General features: G+C 39.5%; 2 protein-coding genes across 5 annotated transcripts in view; both read left to right on the top strand.

The window, feature by feature from the left end:
- The first annotated feature begins 10,720 nt into the window (after positions 1-10,720).
- ddx47 (DEAD (Asp-Glu-Ala-Asp) box polypeptide 47) lies at positions 10,721-22,081 on the top strand. The gene is made up of 12 exons (XM_034127015.1): positions 10,721-10,899; positions 11,715-11,808; positions 12,911-13,099; positions 13,895-13,966; positions 15,484-15,602; positions 15,733-15,804; positions 15,944-16,060; positions 16,803-16,949; positions 17,462-17,599; positions 20,096-20,166; positions 20,623-20,752; positions 21,681-22,081. Exons 1-12 carry the CDS (start codon positions 10,768-10,770, stop codon positions 21,921-21,923), a joined length of 1,524 nt encoding a protein of 507 aa, XP_033982906.1. The 5' UTR covers positions 10,721-10,767; the 3' UTR covers positions 21,924-22,081.
- Positions 22,082-23,712: 1,631 nt separating this feature from the next.
- LOC117479995 (myosin-10-like) overlaps positions 23,713-26,381 on the top strand; it is a 78,058-nt gene continuing 75,389 nt past the window's right edge. For 2 of the 4 annotated variants that reach the window (XM_034127129.1, XM_034127128.1), the window contains exons 1-2: positions 23,713-23,814; positions 25,559-25,930. In XM_034127129.1, coding sequence (XP_033983020.1) covers positions 25,586-25,930 — 345 coding nt within the window. In that variant the 5' untranslated portion in view covers positions 23,713-23,814; positions 25,559-25,585. Of the gene's footprint in view, positions 23,815-25,558; positions 25,931-26,381 lie in introns of those variants that run through there. The other 2 variants (XM_034127132.1, XM_034127131.1) reach the window with 1 other exon arrangement.

Below are 26,381 nucleotides of genomic sequence, written 5' to 3'. Positions count from 1 at the left end.
AATGAGGCCCCGCCTCCCACGCTGTATCCAGTTCTTATTATACATCCATGGTTGGGCCCAAGCCCCCAGGAAGTGCGCCGGACTCAGATGAAAATATTCGTGGTGGCCAAACGCGACTACACTTCCTTTTGGTTGCCAGGCCCGGAAACACTTTTTCCCATTGACTTACATTGGGAAAGAGTGGTCTGTAAATCGTTGGATAATTTTTTTAAACTAAATAAACTACCCAGTATGAACACTTGTATAGCCCTTATTAAAAACATTCGTTCCTCAAGTTGTAAAAATGTACTAATAACGTTATTCTGTGAGTTATTTCCCTCTGCATTATGAACGCGCTTCTAACCCACGGGACCGCGTCGCCCGGCACGTCATGTTACGTGTTCAGCACTACATGCGTTTATCTTTACCCATGGATGCACAATAAGAACGGACCCATATCGCCTTACTGCCAGCCCACGGAGCTGTAATAATGGATATATTGCACATGTTTGCTGTAATTCATAATTTGTAAAATATTATACTACCTGGGCTGTATGATTAAATCTTGTACCGTAAATGTTTGTATTAAATAAAGGTAATATTACGACGTAGATTAACGTCCCTGTAGCTTCTTATTGCACTAAGAAGCTTATTGCACTGTATATATACATATATACAATTAACAACATCATAATCACTGGACTGGAGACGAAACCCCGCTCTATACGCCCGGGCGGCGACGAGGATGAACGGAGGGGACACAAGCGAGGAGGATGCTACATCTGTGGAGCTACAGGGTGACGTGCCTTCCTCAACATCCAAGGGAATAGAGATTGACAGCGACAACATCGAGGCCCCGGTCACCCACTACCATGGAGAAATAAAACTGATAAACCGGCAATTATATAAGGTTTGCTAACAGAAAACAGAAAACTGAAACTTCTGAAACAGGGGAAGACGGCTTAACGGGCTCGGATGTATATATGAATGACACCTCACTAAAAGAAATGCTGAGATCGCCAGAAAGGCCCGCCGATTCCTGAGAAAACAGCAAAAATACAATCAACATGGACTTGCAAACTGCAGAATCTTCATCAAGCTTAACGGATCACCAGGAACAAGCCAAAGTGTTAATCATCAGGGACCTGGAGGAACTGGAAAAATACCAATGAAGCAAATCAGACAAGGTAATGAAAAAAAAAAACACTACCATGACAATTCCAGTTAATATACACATATCTCCATCAAGACTAGAAACGTTTGCATATACAGAGCAATAAAGCACAGGACATGGAAAATGACATCGATCCGGAAAACAACTTACTGAACAGCTGCAACTATTTCACAGAAGAGCAATTCAATGTAACGTGTCAATCAGAAGAGAACATATCAATTATCCACTTCAATAGCAGAAGCCTATATGCCAACTTCCTCAACATTAAAGAATATCTAAGTCAGTTTAAGAACCCATTCAACATCATAGCAATATCAGAGACCTGGATCAGTGCTGAGAAAGGTGTGGACTTTGAGATGGATGGCTACGAACTGAATTACAACAGCTGTTGACGATTTGTTTGAATGTGTTACAGTAGAAATTTGTATGGAAAAGTCTAAAAATGTTATTGTGAGTTGTATATACAGAGCTCCTGGAAACCTGTATTGACACATTTACAGATAGGGTAGAAAACATGTTTACTAAATCATTACAAAAAATTATGTTTATCTGTGGGGATTACAATATTGACCTGTTGAATCCAAATAAGCATAAAATGACAGAACACGTCATCAATACATTGTACAGTATGGGTTTGTATCCTAAAATTACCAGACCTAGCAGAATCACTCCTTCTCATTCTGCTACATTAATAGACAAACATATTCACAAACATTATGGAAAACAATACAGTAGGGCGGACTATTATATAGTGACATCAGTGATCATTTACCTGTTTTTATTGTCTATCACCTGCAGTTCTAAGAAACCTAAAGTCGCCAGCCATTTCAAATACAAAAGATTGAGAACTGAAGATAACATAATTGCATTTAAAAATGACTTACTAAATCAGGAATTGGAGGGTAGTATATGAGAGAGACGATATTGACAAGGCCTATGATGAATTTCTAAACATTTTTAAATCACTTTATGACAAAAACTGTCCTGTGAAACAATGCAGAGAGAGACACAAACAAACTCACAGTGCATGGATCACTAATGGCCTAAAAAATGCCTGCAAAAAGAAAAATACACTATATAGACAATTCATAAATATAGAACTTCAGAAGCAGAAAATAAATATAAAAGATATAAGAATAAATTAACCCATATTCTACGGATATGTAAAAAAGAATACTATAATAAAAATATTAGAGAATAATAAGAATAATATGAAAGGTTTATGGAAAGTATTAAATAGTGTCATTAGAAATGGAGCAAAAAGTTCAGGTACCCTGAGTTTTTTGTGGACAAAAATAATGTTATTAATAATACAGATGATGTGGTTAATGGTTTTAATGAATTCTTTGTAAATGTGGGGCCAGGATCTGGCAGAAAAAATTCAAAACGTAGAAACAACTAAAGGGGAAGATACGGACCTCTGGCATGAAAATAATAGCATCTTTCTACCATCACACCAGTCGAAGAAAAAAGAAATCACAGATACTGTGGCGAACAATGTAAAAGCAAATCCTCGACCGATTGGAATAATATTGATATGATTATAGTAAAAGACATTATTGAAGAAATTGCGAACCATTGACTCATCTCTTTAACTTGTCTTTTCAATCTGGTAAATTCCCAAATAAAATGAAAATAGCAAAAGTTATTCCATTATAATAAATCTGGGGATAAACACCATTACACAAATTACAGACCTGTTTCATTGCTCTACTCAGTTTCCAAGATCCTTGAAAAGCTTTTTACAAAAAAGACTGACAATTTCATGGAAACACATCAGCTTTGGACGACAGTCAATATGGATTCAGGAAAGATAGATCAACATCTATGGCACTAATGGAATTAAGTGAGAAAAATAGCAAAACTGCATGGACAATAAAAAAACAAGCAGTGGGAATATTTTATAGACTTACAAAAAGCATTTGACACCATAGATCACAATATTTTACTGACAAACTGGAACGGTAATGGCATCAGAGGGGTTGGGATAGACTGGGATTATACATATATCATAATACATATACATATACATATACATATATATACATATATATATACATATATATAACATATATATATATATATATATATATATATATACATATATACAGGGGTGCACCATAACTTGGTACGCAGGTACGCATGCCGGCAAACAATCTGAAATGCGTAACGTCACTTGTGTCCCAACGCGCCTTTGCGTACCTGATAGGTCATCAAAACAAAAACACATATTTCGTCTATACGTGTTTCTTGTCAACACTCAGTGGATGTAAATATTAGACATGTCCAAAAAAAACAAAGACTTAAGCAGCCACTTTGGCCGTTTCGCTCCCTGCAAAAATCTTCGGACTTTCTATGACTGATTGAACTGGGTGCTGGCTGTGCCGCGCAGGACAATACCGACGGACCTGTGAAGCTTCACAGGAGAAAGAGGCTTAGATCACTGGACGACAGAGTTGGTCGCCGTGTGCACAGACGGAGCTGCTGTTAACGTCGGGTGTGTACAACAGAATTGTACCAAAACTACATCAACTGGCTGCAGTGGGAGACTCCCCTGTGCACATTCTGTGCCCCGCGCACACACTGGAGAACTGCGCAAAATCAGCTGATCACAACGTTCACGCTCTGTGGTCAAGGCTGCTGCAGTTTTATTTACAACAGTGGAGTAAACACACAGCTGCCTGCAAACTTACTCAGGCTGTTAATGGAAGAGTTGGAAATCAGACAGGGTTAGGTGGATGAAGTGTTACTCAAGTAAAATTAGAAAAGTATTATCATCAACACCTAGTTAAAGTTAGCGACAGTAAAGTAGTCATTTTGGCAGATTGGTCCATTTCATAATAATGTATATGATATGTTTTATAATTATTGATCATTAAAGTGTTTAAAAATTAGTTTGAATGACTTTGTATAGGCTACTGCAGGGTAGCTTGTGAATTTACTCCAGGTGGAACTAAAGTCTGATTTAAGACTTGATTATATTTCACATCATTCATCCAGATCTGTGAAGTAACTAAAATGTATTAACTACATGTAGTGGAGGAAAAGTACATGATTTACCTCTGAACTGTAGTGGAGTAGAAGTACAAGTAGCATAAATTGTACCTAAGTACAGTACTTGAAATAAATGTACTTTGTTACTTCCCTCCTCTGAAATCAGATATGACTACAAGTCATGTGATAATTTCTTAGTATTTGATCCTTCAACTTGGCCTCAGGAAATGCAAGGACTTCACAGTTTTGGCAACAAGTTTGGAGAAAGCAAATCGGAGGCTTAAAAAGAGACAGGGAGGTGCATCTTCATCATCTAGCATGCAAGAAGTGTAAATTGAGGACAGTGAAGGAGACACTGAGGAGGACAGTGAGGAAGACTGCACTTATTAAAACCACGCTTCATGTGGGGTGAGTACCAAACGCTGTCTCCTGGTACTCATCTGAGTAACTCACTAAAAAAGTGATGTGCACCCCTGCATATATATACATATATACATATATTACTATATATATATGTATATAATGTATATATATGTATATGTATATATATGTATATGTATATGTATATATATTACATACATATACATATATATATATATATACAGTGCATAAATTCTTTCATGCTAAATGAAGCTCTGTTGCTTGGATATCACTAGATCCTGTTACAGCGTAATATAAAAGTACTTAACGACTGATGTGTAAATTAGCATAATTACTAGCTAACCGCTAGCTGCTAACTGCCGCCTCGTTATATCAAATCTATCATAATAACAAACCATATCATGCTGTCATGAACGTGCGGTGCTGTTACGTGTACGCAAATTGACGTGCTTGATGTGAACGAGCATTTTGGGGGGCATGGTTAAAGTTGCGCATGCGCTATGAGCGCACCATACGGGGTACTTCTCAGGCATGCCGGGTAATCTGTGACGTTTCGCTCTCTCAAAAGTTGGGCCATTTTATCATCATGCGCAAATGAGCAACTCTCATAGGAATGAATGAGGCCCCGCCTCCCACGCTGTATCCAGTTCTTATTATACATCCATGGTTGGGCCATGTTAACAATACCGTGTAACTGTCACGTTTGAAGGGACGAAACCGTGACATATTCACGTCTCCCAGCATGGTAGATCATCACATGTTCACGTCTTGCCGTGATACCGGGTTGGTTTAATTGCAGCCTTATATCTATAGACAGTGGTGTAGTGGGGATTTTCTTACTGGGTGGACGCAGACAGGTCTATAGAAAACTACCGGTATGCTTAGTCCTACTTTAGTTACTGTACTGCAAAAAGCAGACGGCGCTGCGCTCAACACACACACAGACTCAAAAAACCATGGACACACCGGCACATAAACAATTTATAGGCCTAAGTGCATAAATGCTTGAGCTACAGTATTGCAACTAAGCAGACAGCGCTGTCGCTGTCTCTGTCTCTCTCCTCTCTCTCTCTCTCTCTCTCTCCTCTCTCTCTCCCTCTCTCTCTCTCCTCTCCTCTCTCTCTCCTCTCCTCTCTGGAGGGTGTGGAGGAGGCTATTGCTCTGCACTGCATTATCCATCAGCAGACCCTTTGCAGCAAATGCTTGAAGTTTGAAAATGTGAGGTCTGTCGTTGTGAAATGCATCAACCATATCAGATCCAGGCGCCGTACTTTTTTTGGAGGAAGGAAATTGAGTCAGAATATGAGGATGTGCTCTACTTCACCGAGGTACGTTGGCTCAGCAGGGGAAACGTCCTGAAGAGAACAGAACTGAAAGCCTTCATGCTGGAGAAGGGTGGGATGGCTTGTTCCCGAGCTGAGTGATCCCAAATGGCTCATGGACTTAGCTTTTCTTGTTGACATCACGCAGGAGCTGAATACACTGAATAAGAAGTTGCAGGGCCAGGGCCAGCTTGTCAGTGCAGCATATGACAATGTCGAAATTGGTGTTATGGAAAGCCCAGCTCTCTCAGAAAAACCTCTGCCATTTCCCAGCATGCAAGGCTCTCATGGACAGGGGCACAGCATTCAGTGGCGAGAAGTATCTTGATGCCATTGTGAAGCTACAGGAAGAATCTGATCAGCGGTTTGCAGACTTCAAGACACACAGAGCCACTTTCCAAATCTTTGCAGACCCCTTCTCCTTTGATGTGGAAAATGCCCTGGTGTGCTTCAAATGGAGCTCATTGACCTGCAGTGCAATTCTGAGCTCCAAGCCAAGTTCAGTGAAGTGAATGGGAAAGCAGACAAGCTTGGACAGTTCATGAGAGAATTGCCCCCCTCCTTCCCTGAGCTTTCCAGGATGTTCAAGCGGACCATGTGCCTTTTTGGGAGCACATATATGTGTGAACAGCTCTTCTCCACCATGAACTTCAATAAGTCAAAGTACAGGTCCAGACTTACTGATGAACATCTTCAAGCCATACTAAGGGTTTCAACTGCTTCCTCCCTCAAACCAAATGTGGCTCAGCTGTGTGAGAGGAAGCGCTGCCAGGTCTCTACCAGCAAGGAGTAGGCAAGAGCAACTGTAAATAGTTATGTTGTGAAGAACCGTTCATGTTAAGAAGATGTTAAAGAACTGTTAATGTTGTATTTTTTAATACATTTTTTGTGGAATACTTGAAGCGGCCCAGACTTGCCCAGACTCTACGTCCAGCGGCCCCCAGGTAAATGGAGTCTGAGACCCCTGGACTACAGTCAAGTCATGTGACTCGAGTCCCCCACCTCTGGGAAAAACTGAGGTGCATGTCTTTAGGGGGCTCAGTGGAGGGGTTAGTCACTCACTGAGGGGTTTCAAATGTAAATGAAGGTCGGGTGTGACTAACTCCTGAGTGACAGGAAGTTTGTTGTAGTGGCTCAAGCAGAGGCTGACTATTTTGGGCCAGCTCCTCTTCCTCAGAGCTAATTCCTCTTTTCACCCGTTCTCTCTTTCCTTATTCCCCAGATGTGTTTCCTTCCTGAAAGTCAAAAGGCTTTACTTCTCCTCTTTTCCAACCCCTCACTGACGCACTTCTGCATCCCTCGGGGGGGGAACTGGAGGGAGGGCCAGCGGCTAAGATTGAGTAATTATTGCTTTTCTTTACGCTTGCGGTTTTCTTGTTTGGAAAGCAAATGGGGATAGTTCCTGTTTTTATATTTCTTTGAGTGCAAAGGACAAACTACACTGTAGCCCGAACGTTCAAAATAATTAAATAGATTAATTAGTGTAAACTTAAATTTAAAAAAAAGTTCTACTAACTTCATTATATTCAGTTCCTGTGACTGTTCTTCCTTTTTGAGTTAATTAAACTGATAATCTTTGATTAACTTGAACTATTTGGCGGATTAAGTAAGCATCACTTAAACATATAAATTGAACTGTACTAATTTCTAATGCTTATAAGTGCGTGTGTCTGACGTCACTAACCGTCGGGGTGTGGAAACCAGGATGCGGCACTCAGGAAAGTGCGGCTAATACCTGCAATAAGGTGGATCTTCGCTCTTAATTTTTGGTGGTAATCAGCATCATTGGTCTCACTGTAAGTGCAATATTCATATTTCTTCACTTATTTGTGGGGGTTGTGTGTGTTCCCTCCGTGCTCTCCTCGCTGCGGAGTTACGAGAGCCGCTGCTAAAGTTTCACACTCTCCTTCACCCAGGTTTCAACCTCTGTATACACCAGTGGCGAGCCGTGACTTTTATACCTAGGCCCTCTGACCCCCACCCCTTCCCGTAAAAAAATAGTTATTACGTCACAGCGTATACTTCAGCCGAATATCAAAACAACGGCCCGGAGTGCAAAATGTGTCAATGACAGCGAACCTCTACCACACAAAACAACACCTGTAAATAACCCAATTTGTGTTCTTTGAAATTGAAAAGGATATTGCATTGTGTTTGTTACTTTCATTGCAGTTGTAACTTGTATGTCTTAAGTGTAATTTGGCATGCTTTTATTTTGAAGGCGAGTTTACGCTGTTGACAGGAAGTTGTTGTTGCTATAGAAACAAGAAAAGTTTCACAGCGGGCGGAATTTGTCATAAAGTCCGCGATAATAAAACCCACCCATTTAGAGGGAAGATATGATTGGTCAATTGTACTGTCATTTGACATTACTCTCTCGTTCAGTTACTATAGCGGGCCCTCTGTGAATTCACAGCAGGATCACCAATCAGCTCCTGTCTTCACAGTAACTCGCAGAGACGGCTCAAGGAGCTTCTTTCATTTAACCCTTCACATTCAAACAGAAACTGAATAGACAGATTTGAAGGATTAATTTCTTTGGAAATGTTATTTTAAATACAATCAAATCAAGTTATTTTGGTAAAACTAATGAAAATTATTTTTTTTAAATATTAAATATATTTATATTTGTAGAATATCTTAGGCCCTCAGAGAGGGCCTAGAGGGCCCTGACGGCTCGCCACTGGTATGACACTGTCAATCTCAAAATGAATGTATCATCCTTATTCCTAAAGATGCAGGCTATCCTCCATGTCTCAAACACAGCCACACAAGAAATAGTGGACCACTTGAATCAGATCTTACCAGGGTGTGTGTGTGTGTGTGTGTGTGTGTGTGTGTGTGTGTGTGTGTGTGTGTGTGTGTGGTGTGTGTGTGGTGTGTGTGTGTGTGTGTGTATGTGGTGTGTGTGTGTTGTGTGTGTGTGTGTGTGTGTGTGTGTGTGTGTGTGTGGTGTGTGTGTGTGTGTGTGTGTGTGTGTGTGTGTGTGTGTGTGTGTGTGTGTGTGTGTGTGTGGTGTGTGTGTGTGTGTGTGTGTGTGTGTGTGTGTGTGTGTGTGTGTGTGTGTGGTGTGTGTGTGTGTGTGTGTGTGTGTGTGTGTGTGTGTGCAGCCAGTGCGACATTAAGATTAAACACATTTCTTTCATTTGGGAACTTATGGCAAACTATTTGTACCATTGTCCACCCTGTCAGCAAGCCTTCCATGACAGGGTGGACATGGTACAAATAGTTTACCATAATTTCATTATTATCCAAATACTTTTTCCATTAACTGAAATATATTGTTGAGAAAGGGACTATAGCTTTCTGAAAATGTACATTTTATAATCACTATGTAATTACAATGTATTTACTCTTTGAATGTTGTCCATGACAGGGTGGATACATGTTGCTGTTTGCATGTACTTGCAGTTCATTTATAAAAAGTGTGGGGGCTTGACCAACATCCATTTCTAACAGCATAACATATACTTAATACAATTAATATGAAGTTTAATGGAAAATCTCAGTTTTTTTTTTTTGAAATGGGGAAGTCTCAAATGCACCGTATGGTGATATTGACTCAATTGTTTTTCTATGCAATTTCTCCAATCTAGTAAAGCTGATAAGAAGTATATTTAAGGGGGGTGCATCATACCCCCTTCTACCCACCCAACTAGGGGCTTGCTTCAGACAGGCCGCTCTCCATTTTGACTTTACTGGGAAGTTACAGGTTATGTAACTCTGATGAATCAGAAACCAGGAAATAAAAAAGTTTACAGCATTTGAAAAAGTCACCTTGGACTCTAGGAAATATATGTTTTCGATAACCCATTCTTTTATACATGCAGTTCAACAGAGTACATTATTCATGTCTTGAAAACGCAGCAGAGCCCGGTGTTAACACTCACCCTGTTTTCTTCCTCCTGCTCCGTTGAAGTGTAAAATGGAGTCTGGCAGTCTGACTTCCTACTTTAACTTTCAACGTCCCTCACGTGTCTGCAGCTTCTCCCCTTGTTTCATAACCAGCCTTATCAACCGAACAGGAACACACACAGGGATTATTTTCAGTAAAATAGAAATAGACATGCAGCTAAAAACAAGCAGAACAAAGTTATTGATATAGAGTGGTGCAGGAATGAGTCCCTGGTCAGGCCTTCTGACATCTGACATCCTCACCATTTTGTTTCTCCTAAGTGTGTTTTGATTTATGCATCTTCCTGATAAACTTCAAATATGTTTTCAATTCCCTGTTTATGGAGTTTGTCAGAGCCGAGGCCGTTCCTCCATCTCACATTCACTACTGAGTGTAACAGCCGACAGCCTCTGCGCTGTTTTAAAATACCTGCAAACTCACAAGATGTGAAAAAGGTGACATGTTTGTAAACCAAACCCCTGTACCCATGATGTCAATGTGTTATGTGTATATATAATGTTTGATGTACATAAATAATTCCTTGAATAAAGGAGAGAAAAAAAATATATATGTGTTTTGTATGTTTTTAACTCTACTCTCATTAATTTGTTAAGCATCTTGAGATGACGTTGTTTTCAAAGTGTGCTATACAAATAACAGGTATTATTATATATGAATAATCTTTTGGTTTTGATCACCATCTCTTTATATACATTTTATTTTACTTTTTTTCTCTGTAAACGTTTATGTACCCCTGATGTCAATGTTTTGCATGTATTTCTTTGAATAAAAGAGTAAAAATAATAATATACATAATAAAAACAGGGTGTCAACATAAATAGATTTAAAAAAAACGTAATCCAAAAAAGTACTTAGGAGCACAGTATACAACAGTTGTATAGTATGTTTGATGTATACACAACGCTGATGCATTAAAAACAACAATTCCCGCCATGCAGTGCGGCTTCAGTTTGTTTCCGCTTCTGCGCAGTACGGACCTGACGACACGTTTGGCATCCAGCATGGCGGACGCAGTTGAGGAAAACGTGAAGCCCAAAACAGAAGAAAAACCCGATGATTCGGGCAGTGAGGAGGATAACAGCCAGCCCGAGGTCGCAGAAATAGAAGTAGCACTGAAAACATTCAAAGATTTGGTAAGTTTTTACACAGGAAGGAGAATGTACGGAACAAAAACAAACCGCAGCATAGCAGTTAGCTAGCTAAGCTAAGCTAGCCTCATCGTCTCTTTAATCATTGAATCTGCAGAGGTGGAAAAAGTACTCAGATCTGGCACTTGAGTAAAAGTAGAAGTACCAGAGTATTGGTCCATTTCAGAATAATATATATGATATGTTTTATAATGATTGATCATGAAAGTGTTCTCAAAGCTGGTAAAGGTGCAGCTAGTTTGAATGACTTTGTATACTGCAGGGTAGCTTGTGGATTTACTCCAGGTGGAACTAAAGTCTGATTTAACACTTGATTATATTTCACATCATTCATCCAGATCTGTAAAGTAACTAAAGGTATTAAATACATGTAGTGGAGGAAAAGTACACCATGTACCTCTGAACTGTAGTGGAGTAGAAGTACAAAGTAGCATACAATGGAAATACCCAAGTAAAGTACAAGTCTCTCAAAATGTACTTGAGTAAATGTACTTAGTTACTTTACAGCTCTGCTCCTTTGTGATGATGCTATACTTTTGTACGGTGCATCATCTGCTGTGTTGGAAAGTAACCAAGTACATACTCAAGAACTGTACTTAAGTACACATTTGAGGTGTTTAAAAAGTACATTTATTTTTTAAATGCATGTGTTTGTAATGTATATGTATCTAGGTAGATGTGTTCAGACCTACTGTGTATAGGTCATGTGTGTGTATTGTACTGTGTGAAATATCCCTGGTGTGTGATGATGGTGTCATTTGGTACCTGTGGGTCTGAATCCGGGTCATTTCTGTCCACAGGGAGTCACCGAGGTTCTCTGTGAGGCGTGTGATCAGCTGGGATGGAAAACCCCGACGAAGATTCAGATAGAAGCTGTTCCTCTAGCCCTGCAGGGTGAGTGATCCACAGTGATTGAGTACTCGGATCCTTTACTTCAGTAAAAGTAATATAGAATACTATTGTTTTAAAATAATCCACTGCAAGTAAAAGTCCTAATTTCAATATTCAACTTCAGTAAAAGTACAAGTGTAAGATTCTTTCTGGACCTCATTTATCCTGTTATTCCAACACCACATAAATGCAACAATAACTTCCATATCTTCAAAACAACAACAACAGATGCAACCTAATACCAGAACCATGTCTCTCTCATTGGTCATATGCATACTCAATGCAATAGAACATACACGTAAAGGAAATATTGAATGCATATAGTGCAAAATACGTTATGAGAGTTATAGGGAAGCTGTGGCTCAGTGAGTTAGTGCGATGGTCTTCAGAACACTGGTTCAATCCCCACTGCAGTCAGCATGCCTCTGTGTCCCCCGGCAAGACACTTCTAGTCTTTCTTTTCTTTATGCACACATTTTTTAATTCATACAAAACACAACTCGTAAAAATAACAAACACTCCAAAACCAAATGACTTAAACCAATAAACAAGAAAAACGTACAAAACTCAAACAAATCAAAAGAAAGCAACATTTAATAATTGTCCTTTTTCCAATATACAAGTATGCAATTCAAATGTCCAATGCATCTGAAAAATGTAATTTCGACTCCTCCTGCACCGAAGCAAAGGACCTTCCCAACACAAACTCTTCCAAAAAGAGTTCTGGCTTCCAGTGTTAAGTGTCTGTAAGTCGCTTTGGGTAAACGCGTCAAACAAATGAGATGTGATGTCGTGTAAGACAGTTGCAGGAATCAGAAAAATATGTACATATATATATATATATATATATATATATATATATATATATATAAGGTGAAACACAGCGTAAAATGAAATACTGTATACGATAAAAATACTGTGATAACATGTACATATGTGGAATGTGCAATAAGTGAGTTCATAAAAATGCCCTTTTCCTGCTTGTGTAAAAAAGGCAATTAATATCTTAAACTTTATTTTGGATTCTCCAGCTTGCTACGAGTTTTTTCCAGGCCTGATATCATTTTCCAGATTTTCTTTAATGTATTTATATTTTTCTCTGCAGGGAGGGACATCATCGGCCTGGCAGAGACCGGCTCCGGTAAGACGGGTGCGTTTGCTTTGCCCATCCTGCAGTCCCTGCTGTCCTCCCCCCAGAGGCTGCACACCCTCGTCCTCACCCCCACCAGGGAGCTGGCCTTCCAGATCGCAGAGCAGTTCGAGGCCCTGGGCTCCAGCATCGGCGTGAAATGTGGTACGTGTTAATCAAAAGTGATCTGGTTTGTAATGTGTTAGAAAACTCTCACTGGTCCCCGGCTTGAGCTTCAATCTCAGGATCCATGTATTTATCATCCTCTCAAGAATGGAAGTAGTCATCACATACAGAGCATCAACTAGTTCCTGAACAGTGTCCTTCCCATGCTACTGCTACTAGTACTACTACAACTACTACCACCACTACTACTACAACTAGCACTAATATAACTACTACTTACACTACTACTACTCATACAACTATTAATAAAACTACTACTATTACTTCTACAACTACTTATACTACTACTACCTACACAACTACTACTACTCCAACTTATACTACTAACACCACTACTACTCATACAACTACTGTTAGGAAAATCTCACTGGTCCCCAGCTTGAGCTTCAATCTCAGGATCCATGTATCTGTGATCCTCTCCAGAATGGAAGTAGTCATCACATACAGAGCATCAACTAGTTCCTGAACAGTGTCCTTCACATGCTGATATCCAAGAGAGGGAGTTACACAGTCACAAGATGGAGGAATAGAAAGCAGTATTCAATGTTTACTTCAGATTAGCTCCACGTCAGAAATGAGCATGCTTGTCATATGTCTATCTCCATAGAGGCTGAATCATCATGTTAATCACATAGCTATCATATGCCTCAAACAGTCCTGATGCTCTTCTAGGTAATCAGACATCCTGTCATGTTCACAGCTGCAGTTGGGAAACCTTTGTTATCATGTGGACTCTGTATCTTAATAATGATCTGTATGTTATCTGTGTTGCAGCCGTCATAGTCGGAGGAATCGATATGATGTCCCAGTCTCTGGTGCTGGCCAAAAAACCACACATTGTTATCGGTAAGAACTTTTGAGATCAATCCTATTCAGATATTTTTGCATATTTGTTATAAACTGTCCATTTAGGGTTGTATCAAATATTTTCATTCATAATACTGATTTTAACATTTCAATGCTGCGCAGCTTTCTTATTTTCTTCTCTGCATGCTGTATTTTAAGAGAAGTAGTGGTTGTTTTTAATTAGTTTCCAATGGTGTCTGCGTAGGATTGTCTCACACTTACTTGGTCCAAATATTTGCAATAAGTCCAGAGTGCTTGTGAAGTCCAAAAGTTAAAAGAATGCATCAATCTAACAACAGCGTGAATTACATTTACTACCCACTGAAAATGTACAATTCTAAACACTATTATAGTTAATAACCTGATTTGTAAAAATTAAAAAAGTCATAGAATATATTTCCAACAACTAGTTTTTTTTATTTTGTATTTTTAAGGTGTGGCGTAGGGCTGCGTAATAAAAAAAATGTTTTAGGACGTGGGGTATGTAATTTATTTGAGATACACTTGTTATATTCCATGGAATGCTCTTAACATCCCAATAGCAATGAATATCTGAAGTGCTTTGACAATAAATACATAAAAAAATGTCATCTGTGGAAGCCGTGGTACTGTAAAAAGCACGACCAATCATTTTAGCCGGCCCGGCTAAAATAACTGGATGGCCTACCTGCCTGTCAGCCTTCCATCTGTGCACAGACTTATCTCGTGCCCTCATTGGTCATGTGTGTGTTGGAGGAGGGGCTCTATAAGGAAGTCTGAAGGAAGTGGCAGATTTTCTCTGGCTGTGTATTTTCAAATTCTAGCGCACTCGAGCCGGTTTCTCCAAAATTACATTACCCACCTTTTAAGTAGGCAAATTAACTCAAACACGTCATGTTACAATTCTTTTGCTGCTTGCTACAAAAGGAAAACTCGCGCGGCTCTCATGTCAGGGGTACTTGAGTGAGTGACAGCAAACCACCAATCACAATCAAATCTCCAAAGCAAACGGACCCGGTGATCAAAGGTAGAAACACTGAATAAAGTAGTTTCATGTGTTTCTCCAGGGCAGTTCGGCGCTGCTAACCGAGCTAGCTCAGCTCTGATGACCTAAGATCCAGACGTCCGCGACTAAAATCCTTCATCCGGTTAAATATAGTTAAAAAAATACCAATTGTATAGCACTAAAGTTCAAGAAAGGATGGTTTGCGGAAATAAAACGGTCTTTTCTTCAATTCCTGTATTTGTTCATATCGCAGGGGAAACAATTATCACAATGTCAGTTTTTTCCAATATCGTGCAGCCCTAGTGTGGCGTCATTAAATATGTTGCGTATGTCATTATAAACCTTCCTTCCAAAATCTTGCTTGAAGTTCTGAATGGAAAATATTTGTATCTTTATATTAAAACCGCACGTTGTTTAATATATTTCAGCGTGTGTGTGTGTATCTGCTCGTGCTGATCTTGTTGGCATTATATGTTGTTTTAGAGTTTCTTTCCCGCTTTATGGTGATGAAGTGAATGTAATGTTTCCACAGCCACGCCCGGGCGGCTGATCGACCACATGGAGAACACGAAGGGTTTCTCTCTGAGAGCGCTGAAGTTCCTGGTGATGGACGAAGCCGACAGAATCCTCAACATGGACTTTGAGACCGAGGTGGGTAGAAAATAAACTCTGCAGAATTGTAACAACGGTGGATATTAGTTAACCGTTTCTGTGTCCTGTGTGCGTATTTAACTGTGAACGTTGCAGCAAGATTAATTAAATATCTGACTCTGAATCTCAGGTGGATAAGATCTTGAAGGTGATTCCCAGAGAGAGGCACACCTACCTGTTCTCTGCCACCATGACCAAAAAGGTAGGAAAACACTTCTCAATTCTCCCTCTCTGTTCTCTCTGCATGTAGTGTTCTTAGTCCTTCAGTTTGACCTGGAGAACAAGAAGAGGACACCAGAGCCCTTTCTCTTGCTGTGAATGTTTCTCAACTTTGGTTCCAGGTCCAAAAGCTCCAGAGAGCAGCTCTGAAGGATCCTGTGAAGTGTGCCGTTTCCACCAAATACTCCACCGTAGAAAAACTGCAGCAGTACTACATCTTCATACCATCCAAGTACAAGGTAGGGCTCATTATTTACACGCTTCAATGTTTCAAATATCTCTTCCTGTGTGCATCAAATCAAAATCAAATCAAATCAAGGTTTATTTATAGAGCACATTTAAAAGCGATTTTTGGTCGGGCCAAAGTGCTGTACATGTAATAACTACAATCACATAAAAACACATTTCTACAATCACAATAAAAGACAATAAATTACAACAGATATTTAAAAAGAAAACACAGGGAAAAGTCCCAGTGCCCTCGGGCTTTGAGCCTGGTCTTGGGCACTACCAGCAGCAGCTGGTCAGCAGACCTTAAAGCTCTTGTTGGGGTGTAGCGCTGGAGGAGTTCAGCTATATAGGCCGGAGCCAGCCCATTTAGTGCTTTAAAAACAAATAAAAGGATTTTAAAATCAATTCTGAACCGAATTGGAAGCCAGTGCAGTGAGGCCAGAATAGGGGTGATGTGGTCACGCTTTTTGTGGCCAGTGAGAAGACGTGCAGCTGCGTTCTGGACTAGCTGCAGGCGTTTAATTGAGGCCTGGTCCATACCCACGTACAGAGCGTTGCAGTAGTCCAACCTCGAGGTTACAAAGGCATTAATAACCCTTTCTAGATCTTTAAAAGATAAAAACGACTTGGTCTTGGCCAATAGTCTTATTTAAAAAAAGCAGGTTTTGACTACACTGCTGACCTGCTTATCGAATTTAAAAGCGCTATTGTATATTGCTGGAGATTGTGAAACTTGTGTGTGTGTTGCAGGACTGTTACCTGGTGTCCATTCTGAACGAGCTGGCAGGAAACTCCTTTATGATTTTCTGCAGCACGTGTAACAACGCCCAGCGGGTGGCGCTGTTGCTGAGGAACCTCGGCATCACTGCCATCCCTCTCCACGGCCAGATGAGTCAGGTAGAGACACTCACACTCACACTCACACTCACACTCACACTCACACTCACACTCACACTCACACTCACACACACTCACTCACTCTGAGGTTGCTTATTGAATAGTTACATATATAAAACACATTTTTCAGAACTGAATACAATAAGCTAAATGTTGCAGAGGATGTAGTGAGTGACCGAGTGAAAGCAGGAGTCTGTATTCATGTGAATAGAATCAGATAAAGCTACACTATGAAGAACCACATTGTTTGGTGCAGACTTTAGGCATAGTGGTGTGTACTTTGTGTGAACCAACATGTTTATTTTCCTCGTTTTTTTATGCTATTGTATTTCTATTGAGATGTTTACATTTTGGAATGTTTATTTCTAGTCTTTTAATTTGTATTGTACAATGCCATGTCTTTTTATGCTGCTGCAAGTATATCTTATTTTATTTAGCCTGGGTCATGATGAGTTCAGTCGTGCATCTCACCCCTTATTCACTCCCTGGTTCTCCCCCTCTCTGCGGATCAGAACAAACGTCTGGGATCTCTGAACAAGTTCAAGTCCAAGTCTCGCTCGGTGCTGCTGGCGACCGACGTGGCGTCCCGAGGTCTAGACATCCCTCACGTCGACTGCGTCATCAACTACGACATCCCCACACACTCCAAGGTACGACTGAAGAACACACACTGATGATTTAGGAGCTGGTGTCCTTTCATTTTAAAGGTCACCTATTATGCAAAATCCACTTCCTCATGTCTCTTCTACATCAACACGTGTCCCCTCTTCTTCATGTCTCTTCTACATCAACATGTGTCCCCTCTTCTTCATGTCTCTTCTACATCAACATGTGTCCCCTCTTCTTCATGTCTCTTCTACATCAACATGTGTCCCCTCTTCTTCACGTCTCTTCTACATCAACATGTGTCCCCTCTTCTCCATGTCTCTTCTACATCAACATGTGTCCCCTCTTCTTCATGTCTCTCCTACATCAACATGTGTCCCCTCTTCTTCATGTCTCTCCTACATCAACATGTGTCCCCTCTTCTTCATGTCTCTTCTACATCAACATGTGTCCCCTCTTCTTCATGTCTCTTCTATATCACCATGTGTCCCCTCTTCTTCATGTCTCTTCTACATCAACATGTGTCCCCTCTTCTTCATGTCTCTTCTATATCACCATGTGTCCCCTCTTCTTCATGTCTCTTCTACATCACCATGTGTCCCCTCTTCTTCATGTCTCTTCTACATCAACATGTGTCCCCTCTTCTTCATGTCTCTTCTACATCAACATGTGTCCCCTCTTCTTCATGTCTCTTCTACATCAACATGTGTCCCCTCTTCTTCATGTCTCTTCTACATCACCATGTGTCCCCTCTTCTTCATGTCTCTTCTACATCAACATGTGTCCCCTCTTCTTCATGTCTCTTCTACATCAACATGTGTCCCCTCTTCTTCATGTCTCTTCTACATCAACATGTGTCCCCTCTTCTTCATGTCTCTTCTACATCAACATGTGTCCCCTCTTCTTCATGTCTCTTCTACATCAACATGTGTCCCCTCTTCTTCATGTCTCTTCTACATCAACATGTGTCCCCTCTTCTTCACGTCTCTTCTTCATCAACATGTGTCCCCTCTTCTTCATGTCTCTTCTTCATCAACATGTGTCCCCTCTTCTTCATGTCTCTTCTACATCAACATGTGTCCCCTCTTCTTCATGTCTCTTCTACATCAACATGTGTCCCCTCTTCTTCACGTCTCTTCTTCATCAACATGTGTCCCCTCTTCTTCATGTCTCTTCTACATCAACATGTGTCCCCTCTTCTTCATGTCTCTTCTACATCAACATGTGTCCCCTCTTCTTCATGTCTCTTCTACATCAACATGTGTCCCCTCTTCTTCATGTCTCTTCTACATCAACATGTGTCCCCTCTTCTTCATGTCTCTTCTACATCAACATGTGTCCCCTCTTCTTCATGTCTCTTCTACATCAACATGTGTCCCCTCTTCTTCACGTCTCTTCTTCATCAACATGTGTCCCCTCTTCTTCATGTCTCTTCTTCATCAACATGTGTCCCCTCTTCTTCATGTCTCTTCTACATCAACATGTGTCCCCTCTTCTTCATGTCTCTTCTACATCAACATGTGTCCCCTCTTCTTCATGTCTCTTCTTCATCAACATGTGTCCCCTCTTCTTCATGTCTCTTCTACATCAACATGTGTCCCCTCTTCTTCATGTCTCTTCTACATCACCATGTGTCCCCTCTTCTTCACGTCTCTTCTACATCAACATGTGTCCCCTCTTCTTCATGTCTCTTCTACATCACCATGTGTCCCCTCTTCTTCATGTCTCTTCTACATCAACATGTGTCCCCTCTGTGTAAAGAGACTCTGAAAGTTTCAGGAACAAAGATTCTCTCTCTTTTTGTCCTGATCCATTTCTATAAAAACCTGTCTGAAAATGAGCTGAACAGATTTTGGCCACTTTATGATGTCATAACGATGTTTTGTCTTGTGTAACCATTAGCCAATCAGCAACCAAGGTAACCCCCCCCCCACCTTATCACCTGGATCTCCTCCTAGAGCACCATTGTGTTCTTTGTAACCAAATCTCTCTCAGAGGGGCGTGGGGAGGGGCTCCTTATTTTCATCTAAAGTAACAGACAGAGAATCAGCACTTTGGAAACAGGGCTGAAACAGAGGGGATTATGGGATGCTGCAATGATCTGTTTGGTGTTTCAGCCAATCAGAGACAGGTTCTGTATATATCTGAGACCTGTGATATATTGATTAAGAACAGTATAATAGGGGACCTTTTAGGGGAGAAGCAGCGTTCAGTTATTCTGCTCCAAATATCTGGAACAAACTCCCAGAAAGCTGCCGCTCTGCTGAAACTCTGACTACTTTTAAATCCAGGATGAAGACATTTATTTGCCGCTGCTTTTAATTGAACTATTCATATCTCACACTGCACTGTAACTTTTATTCATGTCATTTTTCTTTTAATGTTTATTTTATTATCTTTCCATTTTAATGACTGCTTTTAAATGCCATTTTCTTAATGTCTATCATCTTTGTAAAGCACTTTGAGTTGCCTTGTGTTGAAAGGGGCTATATGAATAAACTTGCCTTGCCCTTAATATCAATGGCTGTGTGTCTCCTCAGGACTACATCCACAGAGTGGGACGGACAGCCAGAGCCGGGCGCTCCGGGAAATCCATCACCTTCGTCACTCAGTGAGGAACTTTGAATTAGTTGTGTTTTGTTACAGTATCGCGTGTTAAGGCTAAAGATGGCTCCTGTATTAATATAATGGTAAAGAAACTGCTGTTAGTTTTTATGCTCCCCACAAAGGGAACAAACTTCCAGAAAACCTGAAGTCTTCACCAACGCTGAGTTAGAGGAAAAAAAAACACTACTTTTTTCTTCTGCTTACCCAGAAGCCTTTTAACTTGTTTTAGCACCTACTGTATTTACAATGCTGTTTTGAAACTATTCTGCATCTCTTTTATGCATGGTTTTTATTAATCTGTTATTCCATTGTGTTTATTTATTGTGTTCTTTTCTGTTGTCTTCTTATTAAATGTTAATGATGATGTAAATCACTTTGAATTGCCTCTGTGTCTGAAAATGTGCTTTATAAATACCTTACCTAAAGTGACTGCATTAAAGTGACTGTTCTGTTATCTTAGATACGACGTGGAGCTTTTCCAGCGGATCGAGACCCTGATAGCGAAGAAGCTCCCGCCGTTCCCGACGCAGGAGGACGAGGTGATGATGCTGGTGGAGCGGGTCAGCGAGGCCCAGAGGTTCGCCCGGCTGGTGAGTCCTCTCTCAGAAATCACTTCAAACACAAAGTCATTCAAACTAGCTGCACCTTTACCAGCTTTGAGAACACTTTCATGATCAATCATTATAAAACATATCATATATATTATTCTGAAATGGACCAATCTGCACAATGACTACTTTTACTGTCGCTACTTTAACTATATTTTGATGATAATACTTTTCTACTTTTACTTGAGGAACATTTTGAATGCAGGACTTTTACTGTAACAGAGTATTCCTACACTCTGGTACTTCTACTTTTACTCAAGTACAAGATCTGAGTACTTCTACTTTTACTCAAGTACAAGATCTGAGTAATTCTACTTTTACTCAAGTACAAGATCTGAGTACTTCTACTTTTACTCAAGTCCAAGATCTGAGTACTTCTACTTTTACTCAAGTACACGATCTGAGTACTTCTACGCCCTCTGGTATATGGGATGTTTTGTACTCGGGCTGCAACTAAACATTATTTTCAGTGTTGATTAATCCTTCAATTATTTTCTCGATTAATCAATTAGTTTTTGATTTTTGTTGTGAGGGTGGTACCACTTTTAAAAAGATATAATGCAATCGTATTGTAAGTGGGTTTATTTGTAAGTACATATAATGTATTGTAGTGTTTCTTCCTGTGGTATCAAATTCCTAACATTTTTGGAAATTGTCTTGGTACTAGGAATGCAACAAAAACATATTTCCAGTTTTGATTAATCTCTCAATAAGATGTTGATGTTTCTGAATTAATTAGATTTTGATGTTTTTTTTCTGGGAACCACTTTAATAAAATATGCACGTTAGATCTTTATTGTAATTTGAAAAAGTGTGTTTATTTGTAAGTACATACATGCATTTGTATACAGAAAGAAATCCACCAAACAATAATAATTAAAAAACCAAAAATGAATCTGGTCTTCCTCAGGAAATGAAGGAGCAAGGCGAGAAAAGGAAACGGCCGAGAGGAGGAGACCCAGACAACGACGACACAGAACAAGCCAGTGGAGTGAGGAAGAAAGTGAGAGGAGGGAGAGGAGGGGATGGAGGAGGAGGAAGAGGAAGAGGTGGAGGAGTAGGAAGAGGAAGAGGAGGAGGAGGAGGAGGAGGGGATGGAGGAGGAAGCATGAAGAAGAGAGGAGCAGCAGCCTGGAGGGGGGGGGGCCGCTGAAGCCTCCTACATTAACAGACTGTAAATAACAATACGACGCTTTTTTCATCCACGGTATGTTTCCCAGCATTTAGTATGGATGCTATTTAATTACAGACAACCTGCTTCCCGTGTTATGAGATTCCCCCATTTGTAATAAAATCCCTCTGTTAAAAACATTTAGAGTTGTGTATTATTGTGAGATTCTTTTGTATAAAATACTGCAGTTGCAGCTTTCAGACACAAGAGGGCGGTGTTACTGCAGGAGAAGAGGAATGATGTCTATTCATTGAGAACGGGATAAAGCGAGATGTCTTTTTTTTATAGTCATTCAACTAATTCAATCTATACAGAAAAAAGTAAATATATGCAAATATAAACTTCGTTAAAACAGGAGGTCATAAAACATACTATAATAATCATAATACATAGATCTCAAATATTGAAAAAAGACTTCAGACATGATCAATAAACTTAAAAACGTATAAAATCAATTAAGAAATCTAAAATTGTTTCAAGGTTAGAATTGAACAACGACATGTAAAGGAGCGGGTTTTATGTCTTGCAAGTACATTACAGATAATATACATTTGACTGTTTAACCCCATATAATCATGTTTAAATAGGGTTGTGTGATCTTTGTGAGTACTTGTGTATTTTGATATTTATATGTGAAGAACTATGAGGTAAAAATTATATATTCTGCAGCGATAATACACCTTACTACCTATTTAAAATGCCTGCAATTAACCGTTGCAATATTGATCTGTTTTGCATGCCGGATAATTACGTTAATGCATATAATTTAGCTGGCGCTTCAATCCAAACCAACCTACAATAAGTGCTTGTTCTTTGAGGGCACATATTTTAAAAAGCAAGAGTCGTATACCAAACCCTCAATAGCTTGCAGCAGTACTTGCTCAAGGGCACCACGGCAGGTAGTTGTCGGAAACCCTGCTTTCACTGAGCTTTCGTTAGAAATGTTTACACATGATTTAATTGTCTCTACAGCCTTTACAATGGCAGGAACTGTTCATGTATTCATTGCTTTGGTACAACTTTATTCTTAACTCGTCTTTCTTGTAGCGGAAAAAAAGTTTTCTAAGAATAACAAAGTAAATGGCAGCGTTTTTTTAAAATAGCTAAAACGCACAGGAAAAACTGGGATTTAACAAAAAACAAGTTGAAATAGTGGCTTTGTCTTTCAAGTATGTATTGCTTTTTACTGGCTTGACTCTTAACTCTTCTTTCTTGTACTGGAAAAAACTGTTTTTTACCATTTAAAAAAAAAAAAAAAAAAAAAAAGGACATTTTAAAACAACTATAACGCGAAGGAAAAAAATAACTTTGAATAGAAGATGTGTTGGAATAGTAGCTACATAAAACACGGGAAACCAAGACAAAAAAACGTGCCAAAATAGTGATGAATAAGGCACTGTTGGCTTACCGCATAATGTGTGAAAAAAACTGACGTTTAACTAAAAAACGTGTCAAAACAGTGATGATTAAAGCACTGTTGGATTTCTTTAAAACGCGTGAAAAAAACAGGTGTTTAACAAAAAAACGTGTCAAAATAGTGATTATGGCACTGTTGGCTTCCGTAAGCGCCAGAAAAAAATGGGTGTTGGACTAAAAAACGTGTAAAAAATAGTGGCTTTAATAATAAATCCTAGTGCTCAAAGACGCTTTACATAAAATCAGAAACAGAAACAGTACGAAGATGGCACGGCTTTATGGCATGGTTGGCCGTCCATATTTACGCGGTGCAGGGTTTAGGGGAGCGAGGGGGGGGGGGGGGGCAGTGTGGAGGCAGGTCTGCTGCTGCATACCGAAGCCCCGCTAAATGCATCTCATTCAGAGGAGAGGAGCTGAAAGCTGCACAGGGACATAACAGGACAGCAGACTACACCAGGTGAGCCATTCCTGCAACTTACCTGCACCATTTTACCTCCTTTTCGTGTTCATGTTAAGGATATTATATGTTGCGTTGTTGGAGAAGCCTTGGATTTACGATGTGCATTGCCAAAAACTACACTGCAGCTATTGTGCACATGGGAAATGAAGCCTTTGAATGTTACATTATTGTGTCCACCGCAAGGACAGGAGTACAGCCTCACTGCGGGGCAAATGAGGAAAATACACTTTACTAAAATATTTATTACAAACTTTATTCTGACTCTATTTAGGTGACGTAGTGAGTTAACAACCCACCGTTTTAATATGAGGTGGCCCACATAATATCCCACCTAACTCGTAAAAGTTAACATAAGTTAAGCTATTTAGCTGTTAAGTAAGCTCTATTTGTACATTTTTCTGTGGCTAAACAATGTATTTATGTGTCTAAAGTTAACGTTTCTGTTTATTCATTTTGTTTAAATCGTGGACTTGCCATTGCACAGTCTCCACCTGTGTTGTCACGATATGTGGTTATTATCCTAACGACGGGTATATGTGTTATTATTTTAAATACCGCGAGATGTTATGATATAAGGGGGTTTGATGAGTCGTGATAGCGGTGCAGCCTACGCACTATGCGCATTGTGCAGATTGAGTGAGCAGCAGGGAGGAAATAATGAAGTACATTTACTCAAGTTCTGTATTTAAGGACAATGTTCAGGTACTAGTATTTCAATTGTATACTTCTTTATACTTCTACTCAGAGGTGGAAGAAGTAATCAGATTATTTGATTAAGTCAAAGTATAAATTATGCAGTAAAAATACTCAAAAACAAACAAATAAGAAAAAATAATATAAATATACAAAAAAAGAAAGATAATAAAATGTTATTATAAAATATATTTAAATGAAAAAATAAGAAGATGTGTTTAAAATACATTTGAATATTACAAAATTATTAAAAGTATTTTCAAATATAAAAATAAATGTTTTTACAGAAATTTAAATATACAAAAAATGGGTGTTAAATATTTTCTCAGTTTTAAAACCCAAACGGTCAATCTAGAAAATAGTCTTTATAGAAATTGCTCCTGAAAGTAACCCCTAGTTGCAGCCCTCATGATACCGAGCTCCTCTTTCTGTCCCAGGTGTCCAAATAATGAAGTACATTTACTCAAGTTCTGTTTACTATTTAAATACAATGTTCAGGTACTTGTAGTATTTACATTTTATACTACTTTATACTTAGTCTACTCAGAGGTGGAAGAAGTACTCAGATTATTTACTTAAGTAAAAGTATCAATACGGCAGTAAAAACAAATAAATAAGAACAAATTATATATATATATGCATAAAAAAAACAATTTAAAATATTATATTATAAAATATATTTAAATGAAAAAATAAGAAGATATGATTAAAATACAATTTAATATATATATTAAAAAAAGGAAAAATAAAACTTATTTAAAAAAACAAAAAACAATCAATCCAGAAAAATAATAATCAAATAAATTGCATCTGAAAATTGTCATTTGTGTCTGTTTTATATTCAAATAAGTATCTTTGGGTTTTTGACCATCAAAAAATAAATATACAATTCCCAAAATAAATAAAAATATGAAGAAATGTAAAGTGTTTAAGTGTTTTAAAACCCAAACAATCAATCTAGAAAATAATCTTTAAAGAAATTGCTCCTGAAAGTAACCCCTAGTTGCAGCCCTCATGATACTGAACCCCGCTCCTCTTTCTGTCTCAGGTGTCCACGTTGCTCTGGTAAAAGAAGATGTCTCAACGGAGTGGACAGGAGGACCCGGAGCGGTACCTGTTTGTGGACCGGGCCGTCGTCTACAACCCGGCCACGCAGGCAGACTGGACGGCCAAGAAGCTGGTCTGGATTCCCTCTGAGCGCCATGGCTTCGAGGCCGCCGGCATCAGGGAGGAGCGCGGAGAGGAGGTGCAGCTGGAGCTGGCCGAGAACGGAAAGAAGGTCGTGGTCAACAAGGACGACATCCAGAAGATGAACCCGCCCAAATTCAGCAAAGTGGAGGACATGGCGGAGCTCACCTGTCTGAACGAGGCGTCAGTGCTGAACAACCTGAAGGAGAGATACTACTCAGGACTCATTTACGTGAGTGACTCAGAAACCTTATGTACTGTTGAGATGGCCAGTAACAGTGAAGGAAGTTAAAGTAGAGACACTACATACTGATATACACCTGAACATCAGCAGGAGAGGACTCTTTAAAGTAGAGAGACTACATACTGATATACACCTGAACATCAGCTGGAGAGGACTCTTTAAAGTAGAGACACTACATACTGATATACACCTGAACATCAGCAGGAGAGGACTCTTTAAAGTAGAGACACTACATACTGATATACTCCTGAACATCAGCAGGAGAGGACTCTTTAAAGTAGAGACACTACATACTGATATACACCTGAACATCAGCAGGAAAGGACTCTTTAAAGTAGAGACACTACATACTGATATACACCTGAACATCAGCAGGAGAGGACTCTTTAAAGTAGAGACACTACATACTGATATACACCTGAACATGAGCAGGAGAGGA

Source organism: Trematomus bernacchii, unplaced genomic scaffold (genome assembly GCF_902827165.1).
Source record: "Trematomus bernacchii unplaced genomic scaffold, fTreBer1.1, whole genome shotgun sequence".
Classification (NCBI taxonomy): Eukaryota; Metazoa; Chordata; class Actinopteri; order Perciformes; family Nototheniidae; genus Trematomus; species Trematomus bernacchii.
Note: the sequence above shows the minus strand (reverse complement) of the source record. Positions and strands in the feature narration are given on the sequence as shown.